Source organism: Semicossyphus pulcher, unplaced genomic scaffold (assembly GCF_022749685.1).
Source record: "Semicossyphus pulcher isolate SPU_LCO1_2020_fin unplaced genomic scaffold, fSemPul1.0.p SCAF_9, whole genome shotgun sequence".
In the NCBI taxonomy this organism is placed as follows: Eukaryota; Metazoa; Chordata; class Actinopteri; order Labriformes; family Labridae; genus Semicossyphus; species Semicossyphus pulcher.
Genome location: NW_027211770.1, coordinates 6,809,808 through 6,829,834, shown reverse-complemented (window position 1 = coordinate 6,829,834; position 20,027 = coordinate 6,809,808). Strand labels below are relative to the sequence as shown.

Here is a 20,027-nt window from a genome sequence, read left to right as displayed (position 1 = left end):
GAGATCTTTTAGAAAGCAGACCCAATGAAAAAAGAGAATGTAGCTCATTATGCAAAGTCATTACAGGCCTCTGACTATAGTCCTTAAAGGGGGGGAGTTAATAGTGGAATTGTATCGTACAGGATTTCCAGAGGTCAAACTACCGGTCATGGGATAACATTATTTTTCTTTATCCAGATTACTCCTCCAACCAAATTTAGAGATGGCTGTGTAAAGTCAAACTTGAATACCATTAGGCCTACTATTTTAAGGTGTTGTGACAACATTAAGGTGTATTTTATTAGTGCTCACAGGGAAATTTGGAATGGCTTGAAAGCCGAGCACTTAAAATCCGTAACTGAAGTCCAGGTCTCCATGTGAGCGAGCATTCACAATCCCACAAGAGAATACAATATGTGGTTGTCGGAGGACGAGTTCATAGACGCCTCATAGTTGTTATTTCAACATATTCAGAATTTCTGACAGTGACAATATATCTCATTTGGTCAAGAGAACCATAGATAAGTCCACCAACTAGTTGTAAAGTAGATGGTGGCTTCATTTTACTTACATAATAACTCTTAAAACTAAAATAATTTGTTTTTGTTAATGAGACAGTAGCTAATCTTAGCTAAACCACCTTGGAATTAACCTTGTATATAACCAGGTTTTATATCAAAAAAGATAAGAACTCCCATAACGGGTTTACAAATGTAGGCAGGCTGTGATTTTAAATGTCCCTGACAACAGAAAGGGCAAAAAGGACACCTAGAGAGTATGAGTAAGATGGTGAAGAGTATCCTGGCAGACAGCTCCCATCCTCAAGGAGTCCTTCGTCTCATGTACTTTCAATAGTCTTAACTCTAAAAAGTGATTAACAAGATTAAAGTATGAGCTGTTTTGTTGTTGTTTTTCTTTTGTTTTGTGTGTTTTGTGTTATTTTAGGTGAGCTAAAAACAAATTACCACAATGAAGATATATTCTATGTCATCTTTGTTATAGCCATATGTTTTAGAGCAGTACAATATATTTTTGATACTGAATATTTGGTGTTTGTTGACCTCAGAATTTTTTTTTTTTAACCTTCATCCAATTTGGAGATAAAGGTAACTGCACTTGCACTGGCTGGTGAAGTTTTAAGCTGAAGCTAAGTAGCTAGCTTAAAGGGCTATGCTTAGCTACTAGTGTTCTGGAGCTTGCAAGCTTGCCAGCCAAAAAGTCTCTGATTGCTCTACTACTGCTAATGTAACAACCCCCACCCACACACACACAATTAACCAATCTTTTGGTCACATCCATTTCCCAACTTTAAGGAAAACTTTACTGCTGCATTCCCTACCCTTTAGGAGTGCCAACCCCAGGTTTTGTGCATGCACCTGCGGGGTTGTATATTTTGACAGTCACTTAATTTAGCTGAGGGGCACAATTTCAACAGATGTTTATTTAGTAGGCTATAGAAGTCTCGGTAATAACCCATAATATGTTGACTTCAGTATTTCTTTCTTTACTTAAGTTTCAACACAAAGCCTCAAAATGATGCATTTCAGCTCAAACCCAGCTTATTAGTTTCACATAATAAGCCCTTGCATTTGTTATAGGTAAACAAATAATTTCACGTTTTGGTGACAGCTCTAATAGATAAGGACAGGGTGGATTACTTGTAAGTATATCCAGAGAAGGATCTACATCAGACAGGAAAATCTTACCTGTTCCAGTGCATCAAAGTATGGAAACGGGGCTACATCTAAAGGCGATGGGAGGGGGTGAAACAGGTTCAAATCTCACTCCCTCCATGTATTACAGTTCCAAGAAAGGACTGAATGGGTTTGTAGGGAAGGACCAGAAAAAAAAGGTATTTACCTTTCCCATACAGGCGATAACGCCTTCACACAGACGGACACTCTCCTGTTGAAAGCAGAACGGGAGGTCGATGCATCGTAAAGAAAATAATCTCCCGACGCGTCCATTTTTACTGTCTCCACTGACTCTGGTAATAAAACGTGCAAATTGGAGCATGCATACCGCTACATCTAACGCTCATCTCTTCACTTCACACGTCAAATGTGCAGAAATAACGAACTGTAAGCCGACCAAGGAAGCACATCCACGGCGTGTGGCGGAAGGGGGATTTTGTAAAGATGTGAGAATGCATTAGAATGCAAGAAATGGTGTGATGGCGAGAGGGACTGTTGGGAGAGACGGATCTGCATATGGAAATTAGGGTTAGCGTGGATGAAATTCTAGTTAAACTGCTGCATTTCTTGTATAAATTGGGCTGGACCCCTGCAGTGAGACCGAGGGATACAAGAAGTGACTTTGACATAGCCTGTAGAAAAGTCCTGGCATGGATCAAGTTATCTGGTTCAGTCCGTTTACTAGCAAAAAAAAGTGTTATCTCCAAGATGTTTTAATGATAACAATCTTTACATTTTAGACATATTACAGAATTCACGCCTTGTTTCTTTTTAGGCCTATACCATATGTAACTTTAAAAGCTCCAAAGAAGACCAAATAGTCTTTTTTAAAACTAATAAAACAAACTTTTAGGCTATTGAGATTGGGAATACAGCTCAACGCTGTCACTCGACAGATAATAACGTTGAAACAAGCACAAGACTTCAAGAGAAGAAGAAACGGGGCGGCTACACACTGACCTGGAGAAATTAATAGACGAAGGACACAACAAGTGTCAGTGATACCTCTTGTTCTGTTTCAGGCAAAACATCAACACCACGCCCACTCTTGGAACTTTGGACCAATCAACGGGCGCTGGGGGAGTGCGCGCAACTGCGCATGCGTGCTGTGGGCGCGCGGGAGAGACTGAACACCCAAACAACAGAGTAATGACAGCGGTGTAATCTTCATGCTTTGGCTTACATTTTACTGATTGTTACTCCACAGAAGAAGCGGGAGTACACGGTGTGTCAATGTTTTAGTACAATTTCGGTTGCTGTAGGCACTGCTGTGTTTAGTTTCCTGTTAAAATCCTACTAGTTCATTTTTCTTGCGCTAACGTTAATGATAACGTTTAACATATCATTGATGTTTCATAACTATTGCGGCTCATTTGCTACAGTTTTACAACAAGTAGCTTGCTAATCTTTTGGTATTACGTAATACTGTTAAAGGTTAGTTTCTAAAAGTGAAACATAACTCTCATAGACCGCTGTCTGTCTGTTGTGTATTTTATCTAACAGTTATACGACATCTTAATTTAATATATGTGTATTTAATACTATATATTTGCTTTGAACATAGAGTTTTCTCCTTTTTAATCTGCTTTCATATGGTATATCTTCTCTGCACAGTGTGTTTATGCATGCTACCTGAGCCCACTTCGACCGTAACACCTCTGTTGTGTTGTGTGACAATCTTGTAATGTCAAGATTGCTGTTGTGTCTTGACCTGCCCCAATCTTGTAATGTATTAACAAAATGTTTTCATCTTTAAAGGTGATACTATTTCTGCACCGGCAGCATGGCAGACGACTTCAGCCAATCCCTTACCCCACCAGTTTCTCCCTTTGCAGCAGACAGTCTTTGTGAGCTGACTCCTGCCCCACCGCCATGCTTTTGCTGCTCTGAAACAAAAGAGGACCCCACTGGTGCCCTCTCCACAGAGGGATATTCTGCAAGAGGATCACTGAAACGGTACAATCACTGTCAGTATACCTTATGACATAAAAGTTTTGCCACGTGGAGGTCAACAGTTTTCACTATACCTATTTTGTCCCAGAGAAATGGTCGCAGTGAAAATGGTTGACAGCAACAGTGTTATCCTGAGCGCATGTATCATTTTACTGGATACAGGTTGTTGTCGATTTTTCTTTTTCAAAGGTCATTTTTTGATGCTTTGAGCTGTCAACCCCTTTGTAATGAGGTGGAAGCAGCTGCCTCATTGCCACAAAACAACATTTGTTAAGAACTTAACTTTGTGAAATGTGACTTTCCATCTTTTAGGTTACTATTGCGTCTGGATCCAGCCCCCGCTGAGTATGAGACAGACACTGTGGAGTTCTTTGGCTTCACCTGGGTAACAGAGACAGCACTGGTGGAATCTACAAAGCTGCTCTTTGGTCTATTCAGGTAAGCCAGGATGTTAAACAAGTAATAGTTACTTTTGTTGTTAGAATAATCATAAGTTTAATGCAAATATATTTAGCTACAACTACCCAAATCTGAAAGGTCCTTTTCAATGGCAGCAAAAGCATAGAACATGTTTTACTTCAAAAGTAATTAATTTGAAACACCATGGTTCAATGTTCACTGTTCTTTGTTATTTCACAGACAAAAGGTGTACAGGCTGGAGACCTTGGTGCAGTCCAGCTCACATGACTTTGGTAAGAGATATGTAATCCACCAGACAGTAATCAGACATTTAGTCTCATGTCAGTATTTTGTCCACTTAGTAAGCCATTATTTGTTTCCTTAAAAGGACATTTTGTTGTTTGCTTACATAAACAGACTTTATATTAGAGGAGAAGTTTGTCTAGCCAGAGAGCAACTGGCCGGCCAGAAGTAAATGGCTTTCACATGCAATATTTTCTTGAAGAGAAATCTAAAAAAACAAAATACTAACACAACATACAGGGCATGCATACACCTAGAGGTAATGACTGTCATAAACTCAGGAAACAGCGTAAGGACTGAGTATAGGAAAAACCCACTGCTTGGTGATGTTTGGCATTTGTAAAAATGTGTATAAAGACAGAAATTGTATGCTGTGTTTTATTGTGAGAATCCTAATCTGATTTAAGAATTACATTAAAGGGGTAACATTTTAACTGTATACTCCCAAATATAAAAACAAAATAAATGTCATTGAATCTTTAGGATACTTTAAAATCATGAGCCCAAAACATGTATGGATATCTGTTTGACCACAAAAGTGTCAGAGACAAATTACTTACAATGACTTACATAGATGTGTGTCTGGGTCTAACAGTGTGCTTGCTAAAGTGAACACGCTATTAAACCAGCTGTGACAAACTGTTCCAACAAATAAGTTTTCCATAAATAGATTGTTGTGTTCATTTCTAGTGTTTGAGTCATTTCTAATATCTGATACAGTGGGCATGTTTTACATAAGATTTGGAAACACTGCCCACAGCTTCCCTCATGTGTTGTAGGTCAAGCAGGCAGCCTCCACTATGAAGCAGAGGACCTCAGACAACAGTGTGTTTCATTCCTTCAGTATGTCAAAGTCTTCCTGCACAGGCAAGTCCACATAAATATCGCAAACTATAAACAATGGTACCACTTATTCAAGTTTTTTTAATCAAAATGTTACTGTATCATATATGTATGTATTTTTACTGTGTTTGTTTAAACATGTATCTTCTGTATATGTTCAGATACCTGGAACCTTCCAGCTCTATGGAGGCAGGTCATTCACACCCCTATGAGGAACAAGAGGCTCAGCTGCCCTCAGCTCTTCTGGAGGAGCTGTTTGGCATAACTCTTCTTATAGGACGACTCAAAGACCTGCCTGCTAACATTCAGAGTGCCTTCACCATATCTAACCAGGGAAAGGTATGTGTCATATATAGGCATCAGGGGCGGTGGTAAAGGAGAGGTTTCAAACAGGTGCAACAACAGTGTAAATTACTTAAATGTAATTCAACTTTACAGAGTGATAATATGAAATGTTGTGAGGGATGACTTATACTACCACTGTTTATTTTTTTTATATCTGAGGGATCGAAACACCAAGACCTTTTTCTGTTTTATGAGTTAATGTTTTCTGTTTATTTTTACTACTATTGGCATTGAACTTTGTGCTTTGGGTTACTCCTGCAGATTTTTTCTCCCTCTTGGCATTTGTTGCACCTTCATCTGGACATCCACTGGTCAGTCTTAGAGATCCTTCACCTACTCGATCACAAGATGCAAGGTATGCTTACGATCGCTGCAACAGAATGCTCAGACATGTCATTGAAATAAGATTTGACTCGAATGATGTTGTGGTTTAGAAATATACTGATACCTGAAGTATAAAAATCCAATCCATTGGAAGCATGGTTAAACTAACACATTTGGCAATCATCTTCTTACTTGCAGTCATTATGAGTCATTATCATGGAAACAGGCCTTTTGTAATTCTACCTGTTCTTCTCTCCAGGCCAAGTTGTGTACGCCCACCAGTTTGTGAACCTGACGGGAGAGAACCTTACTGATACCAGTCTGTTTGAAGAGCACCTGTGCACCCTGCTGTGTGACCTAACTGGTCTGGCCATAGGCAAATACAGCAAGGTGGGCGGCTGGCCACAACTCATTACATCTTGCTGGTTAGATTCACCAGTGGCATTTCTTAGCTGGAAACTACAGTCCTGGTATTGCATATATATTTATTACTACTGTTAGTGCTGGATAGAAGATGGGAGCCATGGGTGGCAAATACTGAATATAAATGTGGCTTCTGTAATACCCATTAAATGTGAGAATATGATTCCTTTTTAATGGAAAAGCATCTTAGTAACACCAAGCACTGGATAACATTAATACTAAAACATATTTTTTTGTGTGATGAGTGCTTGACATGGTAAAAAATGTTATCAAACAAATTGTATGATCTTCATGTCAGTGATAGACCCAGTGCATTTATATAGAGCTTACTATGCTAAATACATCCTGTGATATCTAGGTGAGGCCTACAGAAGCGCTGAGCAGCTGTAACTACCTTTGCTCATGCACCAAAGAGCTGTGGGTCCTACTCATGCACCTTCTGGAACAGAGGAAAAAAGTGTTACACACACAGGTAATGCAATTTAACACATGTTCAATGTCAAATAATATAATGTAACTCTGTCCAAGCAAAAATTTACCAATGTGCTTTCCTCTAGTCTTTCTGGAGCTACATGAACTCGCTGTTGAGGCCTCTGGTTTCCGGGAAGCCAGCAGCAGAGCAGTTCAGTGGCCTCCCCACACACTGTAAGGACCCTCTGGGATTCACATGGTGGCTGGTCACTCATTTAGCAATGTTAGGGCAGTACAGCCACAACGGCACACTACAGAATAAGGTAAGAGACTGGAAATCAAGATACATAAGCCTTAACAAATGACAGAATGGAATGGAATGCTGAGAGATGCATTTCTTACTGAGAAGTCAGGGAATTAAAACTCATTTGATGCATTTGATCTCAAATTTTACCACATTCATTTGTCACAACATAAATACCCTAAATTCTTCAAGAACCTCAGTTTTAACAATATTGATTCTACATTTTTTTTATTAATGTACGTAGGTGCATGTAATTCATCTTCATTGTGCAATATAAATTTACATCACATTAAATGGGTTCAGCTCTTCTAAAATGAAATGACATGTGCCATGAAACTCAAAGTACAAAAATGTGCTGTAACCCTGACACTGTAGTGAAATTAACAATTAAAAAAAAGGCTAATTTGATGAAAATATTTCTGAGTGACGTTGAGAGACTGCATTAGAGAAAGCAGGTATTGATTGAAGGTCATGTCTAATTAAGTAATACATATGAATGCAAGTAACCCTCTATTTCTTTCGTTTATTACCATACAAACATTTGAATGTAAAAATGTGTTGTTTGATGTGTTTTTTAATGTCATTTTTTCTGTACTCAGAAACATCTGGGAGATAATTGGGCTTTTGTGGAAGAGTTGCTCAAGTTAACCTGTAGCCCCAAGGTCAGCTCTTCTTCTAGTTAATCATTTATTTTTAACCCTTCTAATGGATTTTAAAAAAGTATTTGCGTTTAGCAGTAATGTAAACATTATGTTTACGTGTGTGTTGGAAATAACAGGGAGGTCTAGCAGAGGAGCAGGTCAGGATGCATGTCCACTGCTGCCTCAGTCTCTGTCTGCTGTGGGAACCGAGCACCAGCGCTGTCTCCACCCTCTGGGACTACTACAGCAAGAATCTGGTGGGAAGAAGCTTCCACTGGAAGTGTAATACAGATGATAAAAGTTGCTTAAGCTTGATGTGTTGCCCAATTTTTAATCAGACCACCTTCAGTTGACGTTCGTTATATAAATTAATGTTGCCACCACTTTTTGAGATGTCATATTCTTTCTCTAGTTTCTTTATCTTGATTGTTCAACTCTGGTTTTATTGCTAAATGCTTTACTAAATGTAAAGTGAAGGCTTTACTTTTTGTTTGTTGGCTTGCTATAAGAAAGCTTGCTATTGTTGATGATATTGCAATATAGACAAATCATGCAGATCATGTTCCTTTGGGTTATTATCAAACCCTGTATAGTGACATTATCTTCTATCCTTTTACTCCAGAGTTCCTCATTCACTGTACCCTGGCTCGGGATGTCTGGTGTTGGCACATTGTACAAGTCACCCCTGGCTCTGTTGGAGCAGGCCCGCAGCTGCTGCTCCCCTTCTCTCCTTAACTCCCCAGGACACACCCAGCTCTACCGCTCAGCCAACTCCTTCCACATCTTCCTCCGAGTGCTGGCTCTGTGCCTCGCCCAGGACAGGGCGGGTGGAGTCCCACAGAGACAGATCAAAGGAAGGTAAAGATGGAGAGAAGGTTTGGAGGCTTTGTAGTTCTTGCTTCTTCACCAGGAAAAGTACGTCTCACAGACAGGCAGTTTAGTAGACTCCATATACATAGTGTATAGTTTTTAGGGAGGGGAGAAAAGATTAAAGGGAAACCATGGAGTAGAAGCTGTGCAAAGTGATTACTAATCAAGACCAGGCTTTGTTGGGATCCCTTTTCCCCTTGATATTCTAATGTGTGATGTGTTTAGTGTGTTATTTGGATTTGTGTGTGTGTAAGGATGAATACTTGCATGAAAACACAAACACCATGTGTGTTTACACACTAGCATGTCTTTCGGTCTTGTTTGTGTGCGTGCCAGGTGCACCGAGTCTCCCAGTGCGTCTTTGATATTTACTCAGGCCCCCCAGTGGAGCAGGTGTCTCAGGAGTCAACCACCTGCTCTTCAGCACAGACCAGAGCCAAGGAGCCTCCTACTGATGCACACAACACACACCCACACACACTGCACCTGCTCCCTTGAGCAGTGACATAAGTGTGTGTGAGACCATTGGATGGAGGGAGAGTGTGTCTTTGTGAAGCGAAGTAATAAATAAGAGAGGAAAGATCACAAGCTAATGTGCCCATCAGAACCCAGTGCTAGACCATCCTATATCCCAGGCCGGCTGGGCGCCAGAGAGAGGCAGCCGCAGATAAATCCGCCTAATGACTTCCCTCTGTCTGGAATGTACTCAGTAGCGATGCAGACATGGGGGCTAATTAGCTAACGAGCGTGGCGGTTAATTCGCCTTAACGAAGCTGTGTTGGTTTCCAACACGGATAGAGAGGGGAGCTTCGGTGGTGGGGAGATGTGGGTGGTAGGGAGTCTGGCAACAGCCAGAATTGGCTGGGACAGGTCCAGATCCCCCCACCACCCAGCCCCCACTCCCCTCACTACTATCGCCCAACCCTCAGGAGGCATGAGGCGTGCCGACCGTATCGCCACAACGTTTCGGCAGTGTTCCTACTCCTAGCCTGGCTCTGTGGGACACCCGCGACCATCGCATTAATGGGATCGACTGCAAGCATGTTGATCTCCAACACCGGGAGTTAGGAGCATCTGCTCGCCTCCGGAAAAAAAAGCTGTCCGGAATAAACAAACAGACAGACAGGTTGGGAGAACGCAGAAAATTCCCATCACTGCTTCCCAGTGCGCTGCTTATAACCCTGTTACATATAACTCATTCATCTATTTAAATCTCCCTCCCCTCACACTCTGACTGCACGCCTGGCCACCTTCTCCTTTTTCAGTCCTCTGTGGGTGTAACTAAGCTGATTTCAGTGTTAACCTGGTCTTACTCAGTTCCTTTCTCTTTTTTCTCCACTCTATTATATCAGTCATACTTCTTACATCAAGTTTGTCTTGGGATGCTCGCTGTTTGTGTTTTGACCCAAACAGCAGCTTTACTCACCTGTGTGGGCTGCATCTGTGTTTGGGAGTTAGGGTGTGAAAGGAGGGGGCTCCAGCCTTCTGTGTTTTCCTGCCAGGCGAGCAAACAGCAAGCTGGATGTGTGGCAATGCAAGTGTGTGTGTTTGTGGTTTTATTGATCTCTCTCTGGTGTTGCAGTAAATTGGTTTGGCTGTAGAGAGAGGGACCAAGCGCCTACTGCTGTGTGTCTGAGTGTCTCTGACATTTAACATGATCTTTAAAGGCATTTCTCCACAGTGCCCGCAGGATCTAACAGCGTGCTGGGTGGTTCTCTCACCCAGCACGCTGTTAGATCCTGCTTACTCCCTCTCTTGCTTATTCTTTCCCTCTCACCCACATACACACACACACACACACACAGACACACGGGCCGGGCAGCCTGGCCTCTCCCCTGGAGCTGAGAGGGTGATGGAGGCAGGTGGTGTGGTGCACAGTGGGGGTGGAAAGTTCAGTTAGTCAGCATTTAAAGTCAGGGGTTACAGAAGAACCAATCATCTATTCATCTATCATCACTGAAGTAAAGAAAATCTAAATTAGATCAGAAAAACAAATGAACCATTTAAAAGCATTCTGTTGCCTTGTTTTTGGTCATATTGAGAAGATCAGAAGCCGTATCTTGATCACGTCCTTGCCTTTGATCACTTCCCTCCAGTTCATCTCTTGTGCCACATTTTTCTCGCCCTAACATCATTTATTCCTCTCTCTTTTGTTTTCCAGGATTTATTCCAAGTTCTCCTCAAAAAAGATGCAGGACCTGTCAGAGGCAGGCCTCATGAACTTCCTGCTGCTGTTTCTTGTGGTGGCCAGGCAGATGGAGCTGGAGGATGTGGCCAGCAGAGCCTCTGAGCTGCTTGGTTTCCTCCCCTCTAACTGCCCCTCTGGGCACCGCACCCTGGTCTGGAGAGGACAGCTATCACTACTGTTGTTGTTCCAGGTTTGTTAATCAGAAATGTAATCTCAAAGACAATTGTTTGTAACAGTCTTTAATATGTACACATTTTCACCAGTTTAAGATTTGCTTTGACATCCCCTGATATTGTTTTTCAGGAGAGAGGTCTGGATGTGGGTGCACAGGCAAATTGGCTGGCCTCCTCCTTTAACGAGACAGCCAAAGAGTTCTACGATAAGACCACAGAGGTGTCTCGCAGGCTTGCCCTCTGGGGGCCCCTTGGCTCGTATCTAGAGGGCGTAGCTGAGGTGTTCGAGACGAGCACCAGTCTCAGCCTATCAGAAGAGAAGCTGCTCAATGAAGGGTTTGATTGGTTGTTGCCGGCTTGCCGCCTATCAGAGCTGAATTCCGCCCTTGGCTTTTTGCAGATCGTCCTCGCCCAGCTCAGGTGAGACAGCTGATCTAAATACTGCTCAGCTCCCAGGTATCTCTTTCTTTTTCTCTGTTTCTCTCATTCTTTTCTTTCGCTGATGGCTGCTCCCATTCAGACAAATGTTTTCTGGCCAAGGCCAAGCTCAGCTTTTATTAAAATCTGATAAGCAGCTACAGCAGAGGCGAGTGATATCTTCTGCTCTTGCCAGTCCAGTCCACTCACTTCTCCTACTGACAATAGGTGGATTGTCCTGTCAGTTGGAATGAGTGTCTATAAAGAACCTGTGTTGCATTGTAGCCCCTGTTAGTCTCAGTAGACCTTGTGGCCCCCGGGTCACCCTCAAAAGGTGCTGGTGGAGCTCTGAGTAGAGTTTCAGGCTCAAGGGACCATCCATGGACCCTCCTGTTGCGAGCGCGATGAGAGAGAGACTATGGTCAGTAGGGCATCATGACGGGTTCAGCTGTAGGACACAGGTTTTCATTACATGATCAACCCCAGCTGAAGGTCAGAGATCCAATGCTGAAACAGTGTCTGTTTATTAGACAGGGAAGGAACAGAAGCATCAGTAGACACAAATCCAGTGAGACTGGAAAGTCTGTGAGTAAGGTGTGATCTCACTGATTAATTTCTTTAAAATCTGGACTTGAAGATCTTTAAGTTTGCAATAATACTCTACTTTTCAATAAACCAGAACGATACATATAATATCCCTAGCATGACCTAGAGTTACTACGTTTAAAAATAAGTTATATTAGAATCAGTTATATTGATATGTTGTGATGCAAAAGTTATCATTCCTATCATTAGTGAATCCAATGTTCTCCAAAATAACCTAAATCTTTCCCATCTCTACTTTCACAATATACATAGTCATTTGATCCACAATGAAAGTAACATCTTCATTTTCATTTATATAAGTCATGGTCTATTGCAGCATGAGATAACACAATTGTGATTGACCCGGAGGCCCACTGATGAAATCCATTGAATGTGAAGTGTGTGGAACTGGGTGTCAGTGGTGACATTCCCAGGAAAAATCTCTAGCTGCACACAGTAAAGCGTATCTGCCATCACCCAGGAGTGATCGGCCACCCAGAGAGAGTTAGCGAGGCCAACGCAACAGACTCTTACTTCAACTCACTTGTGTGTGAAGAGGCATACTTCTTTTTTATTCCGGTCTATAGAAGCGTTACTAAAGGACTGACTCAGCTGAGGTCCAAATACACACCTTCAATTAGTGCTTATTAACATAGGTGGATCTGAGATTAAATGAGAGTCAATGCTGCAGACATCTTTAAGTTGGTTCCAAGAAAGTATTGAAGTTGTATTTATACAAGGCCTTCAAATCATTCATACAGACATCCCAGGTTTTGCTCCACATGAAAGTGATTTTTGAATAGCTTTTACACTCCTACAACTATGCTTTGAACCTGAGTGTTAGTATGCCCTGAAACTACTACTGCCTCTTTATACTTTATCAACTTACAACCTGTGAAAAACAATCGCTTAAACAATAAAATAAGGTCATTGTAAAGTTTTACTGAGCTATCATTCACCGACATGAATCACTGAGAGAGCTATCATTCTCCAAAGCATACATTCAACCCTACACACACATACCTGCACACCTGCCCACACACCAACAGTCAAACACTAACTGAACTGTACTCCGCCCTTATTTCAATGCCAAACCACATAACATGATATCTTGTAAGCATTGCGGATTCCCAAACTTCCCATCGGAGATCTCAGGGTTGGAGGGCACACATTTGCACATAAATGGGCAAAGAGGAAGAGGGGGGCGTGTCTCCCAGAGGCCCTCTGTGTTATGGCCCGGCCAACACTGACCCATTTAACCAAATAAAATAAATACCATGCTCTCTCTTTCAAATCTGTCCCCTAAATGAAACATAATTCTTCGGCCTGGCAATTCTCGGTATCTCTTTGTGATTAATGCCTTTTCTGTGACACAATTAATGGGCAATTATGTAGCCTGGCAAATTTAGCCTGTGCATCATTATGTCTACTGAGAGCTGTGTGGAATCTGCACACATTAAGAGAATTATTCTGCCAATAGCAGAGGAGTGGAGGGTCCGCACATTCACTCTTGATAGCCATCGCCATGGTGCTGAGGCAAGAAGCCAGTCCCAGGCATAATTCTTCCATTTTATTCCTTCCCATGACCCTCTGCTGTGGGTTAGTGGGGGTGCCACTGGTTGATGAGGTGAGCTGGCATGGGCATACTAAGTTGGGTGTGTTTTTGGTACAAAGAATTAATCCCCATCTCCTTGCCTTAAAAGATAAAAGTAGGCCTCCCTGTAAAATGTTGTACTTTATGAGCATTAGGACATTTTACCAGATATTGAGCCTTTCCTTTAAAGTCAAGGACAACTACTGTAACGTATGAGACAGTTAGTGACAATTGAAGTTTGACTTTTTTATAGAGATGCCTGAGCAGAAAGTGGAAGCTTGAGTGTCTGTTGTATATTTTATTTTATGTCTGTGTGTTGGATGCAGCTGCAGAAGGGGTTAAACAAGGTCCCTAATGGTGTGTTGCGCAGAGTGTGTACATGTGTGTGTTTGTGTGTACGCATTGTAAGAATCCGCAGTGAGGAGGATTAAGTGGGGTCTCTGACGATGTCTTGTACAATGAGGGTTGATGGGTGTGAAAGGCCCATTCCGCAGTAGTAACGAGGCTAATGAATTCAGACTCTAATCGATCGTCTCAGCTCTCTCCGGATTAGATGCAACCTTGCTGGAAGGGAAGGCACTGCTGAGGTGTGTGTGTGCGTGTATGCGTGTACCATAGTAGCAGACTAGAGTGCATAGTTGAGGATGGGATGGAGAGAAGGGGAGGTTGGGGGGTTTGTAGTTCCTCTTTCCTTTCCTCCTTCCCCAGCACACCTCAACCTTGATTCCCTGCACCCCCATGCGGGCGAATAAGGGGGACAGGAGGATCATCTCCAGTCTAAATGAGATTACAGCTCCTTCAGCTGCTTATCTGGGCTAATGCCAGCCACTGTGGGGCTGCTGTAGCGGCTGGGGCCAGGGCCAGGGATGAGCCAGAAGAGCCAAAGTATAGTCTGTGTACAGGGGATCAGCATTAGGCTCCTCTCTATGCCTATAATATCCTTCTCCGCCTTCCCCACCTCCACACAGCTCTGCTCCTCACTGCAGCGCACCGCCGCACCCAGTAATCCCCCAGGAGAGAAGAGAGAAAAAACACATGAAGAAGAAGTGAAAGAAACAGGGGAGCAAAAGGATTTCAGAAAGTAGAGGGCGGAGTTGTTTTACAAGAGAGGGAGTCCTATGTTTGGATTTAGATTTGTTTATCTGCTGTCTTTCTTTATGTGTGTCTGTGTCCTTCCAGACGGGTCCATCAGCGCAGTGTCCAGTCAGCATCCACCTTGGCTTGGGCTCCTGCTAACACCAGTGTGGTGAAAGAGCGCCACCTAGCGGTAGCAGCAGCTCTTTGGGCACATTTCTTCCCCTTTCTGCGCAGCCTACGCCTCTCTCAAACCCCTCCAACACAGCTGGCAGATGCTGCTGCAGGTCAGTAATGCCTACTAGGAGGAAAAGGGGACACTGGGTGGGTGGAAGAAAGGGCTGCAGGAGGACAGGGTGGAGGAGAACAAGCAAAATGGATATGTGATGGCCTTTGTTGATCATTTTGAAATAATGTAATTCTTTTACACAAGAAGAAGAAGAAGATCATAAGTATCTAGAGAGGGGGATAAAGGAGGACATTTTTTATATTGTAAAATAATATTTAAAATGTGTATAAATGTAATAATTCTCTCTGTTAGGCTTTACACTGTTGGCCTTGGATCAGCCCAGCTCTGCCCCTCAGGACCTTCAGCCCAACCCAGTTCAGTCCATCTTGCAATGCTTTGGCTGGGACGACATGGTTCACCCACTTCTGGTTACCCGCTACCTTTCCCATCTACTTCAAAACAGGTAGAGTTCAGATTAAACCTTTGTGCGTATCACCACAGTCACCAAGCTTTGTTTATCACATTTCTCCTAATGGAAAAACATCAGACGGGGATGATTTAAACTTTTGTACCTGTCAGCTGTCATTCTGTATTATGGTTGTCACCACAGTCCTGTAGGTATTATGGGTAGTATCTAATTAATAAATTAGACGGTGAGCGTCCTTGGTAATATCAAAAGATGGTTTGATGAAGAAACTAAAGCCATACCTCTAAACTAAATAGAAAATGTTATGCATCTTCAAAATTGCACTCAAGGGTACAAAACAAGGTGACTGTTTCCCCCTCAGAGGTCCTCTTCACACACTGCCAAGTGCTATTAACGTGCCAGGGCTGAATATATATCCAAAACAAGGACACTCCTCATATTTATTGTTTAGAAGTACCGGCCCGCCAAGCCTCGATTTACGAGCGTTGGAGTTATTAGCAATATGTCATTTATAAATTGAAGTAATGTTTTCATGCTAATGCAAAATGTTACCCTCAGTCTATCCTGCTAGACTCATCATGAAACACTGTTTGTTAAGTCAAAAGAAATCTGTCAGGAAGAAACAAGATCTGTTTTCAATACAAAAATAATTATAGATTAATGCAGTTTTTAAATAAAGATTTGGCCGCAGTAACGCATTCACCTTTCAGAATACAAAACATCTGTCAAATTCAGTATAACAAGGTTCACAATGTCAGTTTTTAACAAACACATGAATGTTAATCAGCAGTAACGACCACTAGTGTTAAAAACTACACACATTACACATGAATGTGAATCATTGTCTGTTGCTGTTCTTTTCCAGTGAGCTGGTGTCCTCACTCAGCAGTGACTCTGCTGTTGTGTCTGGTTCTGCACAAAGCCTTTCAGTGAGGGCCTGGTTTCGTTGTGTTATACAGCAGCACCTTCACAAGAACCCGGATGGGTCTGACAGCAGGACAGGTAATGTCAGTGAGTCCACAATGTCATGTTTGTGAGAGTTTGGAATTGTTGCTGTACTGAAATGCAGATCCTAAAGCTTCATGAACCTTAGGCTGCTCGAAATTGAAAGGATTTTGTAGAGAAGAGTTTTAGGCTTGTTACTTTTACCTGTTTGTCCTGAATTAGAGAGAAAGGATACATTCTCATTGAAATACTCTGGTTGTGTCCGCAATGCTTTCAGGCCGAGCTGTGGAGGAGCAGTTGTGGGAACTGACCCGGCTGGTGCTGAAGCTTCCTGAGGTGGATAGTCTTTTACAGAGAGCCGGGCTGCAGCCAACAGCCACCAGAATAGAACCCACTTCAGCCCTGGAGATGTTTGTCAAGGTAACGCAAGCTGAAAGGTGTAATATATAGTGTAGTCTTTTAATGATGTCAACAAAGGTAAATCTTTGAAATTATTCTTGAATTTTCTGAAACAAATAATGAGGCATTGCCTGCTGTCAGCTTCTGCAGAAAAGCTGACAGATACCGGTAGTAGTAGAGATGTACACTGTCCCTAAGTGTATGTGTATTAGACCCACAGTACTAATATATGTGAGTGAAATTCTTTCCTACATCTTTACTCATGTCTGCACTACATGTGATGTATGCTTTGCCTATCATGTTCATACAGGTCTCTACTACAGCAGGCTGTATTTACATGCAAATATGTCTCATAACTTTTTATCTGTCTTCTCTTTTATGTCAGGCTGTAGGCATTGTGTACAGTGGACTGCAGCTTTTGTCTGAGCGTTCAGTCATGGTAACCAGAGCCCTGGACTATATTGGTGACATCCTTAAACACATTAAACCGTCTCTGGTCAGCAAGAACCAAGAGGGACTGCAGCTTGCCTACTGGGCTGTTGGTAGGTGCAGAGCCCCTATACTAGTGACATTATACATCCTGCAAAGCTTCAGTGTTACTTAGTTTCTTACCTTTTAAAGTTGGGCCTGAGTAACAAAAGGAAGTAAGGAAACATTGCAGTCATGTACCTCACCGATTGTTTATATTTTGTACTGTTTGACTTAGGTTGCATAGTGAAGCACTGGAGCCCCCTGCTGGCCACATCTAAAGCCCAGCAGCTGCTGTTTCGCATTGTGGACGGGCTTCTGCTTCCCCACAGCCTTACACAGCAGGACAAAGCACTTAGAGACAGCCTGCCTCTATATCTACAGGTAAGAACAAACACATAGCACACTGAATCACAAACACATGTCTTGGTTTGGACTAAAGGTGTTAAGCCCTTTCATCACTTTGTCAGTCATTTGTTAAGATGTTTCCATTAACTCTTCCCTCTAACTTATTCCCCCACAGGGTCTGTCAGTGGCCTCCAGTGTGTCTCAGTCGCAGGGTGTCTACCTGAAGCAGCAGCTCCGCTCTGTTACCCGCAGATACCTAGATCATTTTCTTCCTGCCTCACCTTCCGTGGGCATCATTGCCAACCACCCGGTGCTTCTGAGTGCATGTGAGGCCAGCCCAACCAGCCGGGGAGTGTCACTGCGGAGGACCATCCTGGAGGTGCTCTGGTAGGTCTCTACAGCTGAAATGTTGTTTGCCTGTTGTGGCCCCCAACCACCTGGCCTTGGCATTAATTTCATATCTAGATTGCGTTTGATTATGGCTTCTTCCCAGCTCATCAACGTGTGCAATGTTTCAGAGTATAAGAGTGACTGAAACAGAGTCCAACCAAACACAGGCAGCTTACTGTAGATTTCATTTAATTTCCTCGTGTAAGTTTTAATCATCAAGGACCTAACAGCGTTTTTGTCGGTATAATTTCTTGTCTTCCATTATATTTCTCCATAAATACATATCTTTATCTGTGAAATTCTTCAGGATTAAAAGTTGTGTTCCTTTTCAAATTGTACAGTGAGAGCTTCCTGCAGTTTAAAGGTATCGCCCCCCCGCCTCGGGTAGCGTCGGTCCTGATGTTCCTCTTGGAGCTTCTGAGAAGAAACAGTGACTCGGACCCTGTCCTCCTCACAGTGCCCCTTCCCAGTCTGCTGCGCTGTATCTTGCTCATCAATGAACCCCAGGGTAATATGCTTGTGCATATGCACACAAAATAATCTGAAGCTTATAACGTGTAGATTTCCTCTAAGCTGTTTGTGAGTACCTTTCAAATTTTGATATAGAGGACACCATTTGGGTCACCTAGTGACCCAGCGAGGGAAACTAATTGAATGTTAAAAAAGTTGTTTTATTTTCCTGTTCAGTACGTAAGACCAGCACAGATGCCTTACAGCTTGTGGTGGAGCGATGTGCTGCTGCATCCTTAGAGGGACCATGTCAACAGATGATCAATGTCTTCAGGTAATTGACAATAATCTCTTGCAAAAAATATCTGCACCTATATTAGAGCTACGTGGCGTAAGTCGAGGGCAGTATGCTCACAATGTATGTGTTGTATGCACTGTATCCACAGAGTCAAACTAGCCAAAATACATTAAAGCCTTTCATTTGTGGTATTTACTGTTTATGTAATCCCAACGCTCCCAGGTCATTTGTGGAGGAGAACGAGGGAGTCTACGACAGGCAGGTATACAGTGTCCTTGAAACAGTGGCTGTTTTAGATCCTTCTGTGATTCAAGCTCTCATCCCCAACCTGTCTCTCAGTCTGAGAAACACTGAGCACAAGAGAGGACTGGGCAAGAACATCGCCTTGAGGTGAGCAAACAGATGAATCACATGCCTGAAGCTACATAGACTGTATTCATCGCCTTAGACTATTTTTAAGTTGTCTAGACAATGAACAGGTGTTACGTACTGAACTGGAATATTCTGTAGGCGAAAGCTATTTTCGAATGTGTCCACTAACTGACTGCTCTGTCTCTCTGTGTATCAGGAGTGCCTATAGGAAGTTACTGTGCCTCCTTGGAGAGAGTGGGCAGGCAGAAATGACCAGTCTGGAAGCGGATTGAAAGTTTTTCTAAAAAGGGACCAGCTCCAAGACCTGTCGCCAGTTCCAAGAATTCCTTGTTAGTCATAAAAACCTTCTTTATGTTGCCAAATTTCTTCATTTGGTCTTCAGAAGAGGGTGTAACAATGCTACCTTAAAGGCATCTCAAGTTTTAGTCTATTTCCTTAGCTGTGATAATGCTAAAAAACCTAATCTGCTTGTGTATTGTGCTGGAAAAAACAGCATAGATACAAGCAAATGTGAATGTTCAAAAAAGCCTTATATAATGTACTTCAAGAATGAACTCACTACCTTATTCATGCATGAGCATGAAAGGTTCCACTATAGGCCTAATATCTCAGAATGTATATAATGTACATATTGTAAAGAAGGTGCGTCTTTGAATTTAGATCCAAAATCACTGAAATAAAATGACAATAAATGTGAACATGCTAGTAGCCGTCTCCACCTTTTCATTTCAGCTCTATAGAGAGAAAAGAGAGGAATGTGAGCACTGAAGTGAGCACTGACGGTTTGTGCTTATACCATCAGGTGCTGGATCTGTCTCGCAGTTGGCACTTTAAATTACAGATTTGATGACAGTCGTGGGCGAGCCCAAAGAGTTCAGTAGCAAAAAAAAATAGTGAGTAAAGGAGAGCAGTACTGTTTGTTCCAATTCTCTCTCTCGCCTTTCCAAGTCCCGGCAATCTCTAGCAATCCGGCTTTAGTTTGCACCTAATCACATGAAGTCTCACTCCTGTCTCCCACAATCACCGAGTCCCATTTTCTGTCATTGCTAGTCATTTTCCAGCCTCATCAAACTGCAATGCATCCCTTCATGTGAGCAGCTAACTGCTGCACTATTCCCTTTAACCACCAGTCTCTTTACAGGAAAACGAAGAGCAGCAGAGTTTAAGCTTGAAATCAGCAT

At 42.5% G+C, this 20,027-nt stretch overlaps 1 protein-coding gene across 1 annotated transcript; it reads left to right on the top strand.

Moving 5' to 3' along the window:
• Nucleotides 1-2,760: 2,760 nt before the first annotated feature.
• On the top strand, nucleotides 2,761-19,147 carry mms22l (MMS22-like, DNA repair protein). Its single transcript, XM_069656977.1, has 26 exons — nucleotides 2,761-2,819; nucleotides 3,432-3,629; nucleotides 3,939-4,064; nucleotides 4,266-4,318; nucleotides 5,108-5,195; nucleotides 5,333-5,510; nucleotides 5,778-5,871; nucleotides 6,100-6,230; nucleotides 6,622-6,735; nucleotides 6,821-6,997; nucleotides 7,578-7,640; nucleotides 7,757-7,876; nucleotides 8,242-8,477; nucleotides 10,651-10,867; nucleotides 10,981-11,270; nucleotides 14,626-14,807; nucleotides 15,062-15,212; nucleotides 16,042-16,178; nucleotides 16,399-16,541; nucleotides 16,906-17,062; nucleotides 17,227-17,372; nucleotides 17,512-17,723; nucleotides 18,068-18,234; nucleotides 18,414-18,510; nucleotides 18,697-18,864; nucleotides 19,043-19,147. Exons 2-26 carry the CDS (start codon nucleotides 3,457-3,459, stop codon nucleotides 19,116-19,118), a joined length of 3,696 nt encoding a protein of 1,231 aa, XP_069513078.1. The 5' UTR covers nucleotides 2,761-2,819; nucleotides 3,432-3,456; the 3' UTR covers nucleotides 19,119-19,147.
• Nucleotides 19,148-20,027: the final 880 nt, after the last annotated feature.

Bases quoted from the DNA above. Each gene is read 5' to 3' on its own strand.
- mms22l (XM_069656977.1), top strand. From the start codon at position 3,457: ATGGCAGACGACTTCAGCCAATCCCTTACCCCACCAGTTTCTCCCTTT. The intron at 3,630-3,938 runs GTACAATCACTG...TCCATCTTTTAG, and splicing joins GCAAGAGGATCACTGAAACG to GTTACTATTGCGTCTGGATC. The intron at 18,865-19,042 runs GTGAGCAAACAG...TCTGTGTATCAG, and splicing joins GGCAAGAACATCGCCTTGAG to GAGTGCCTATAGGAAGTTAC.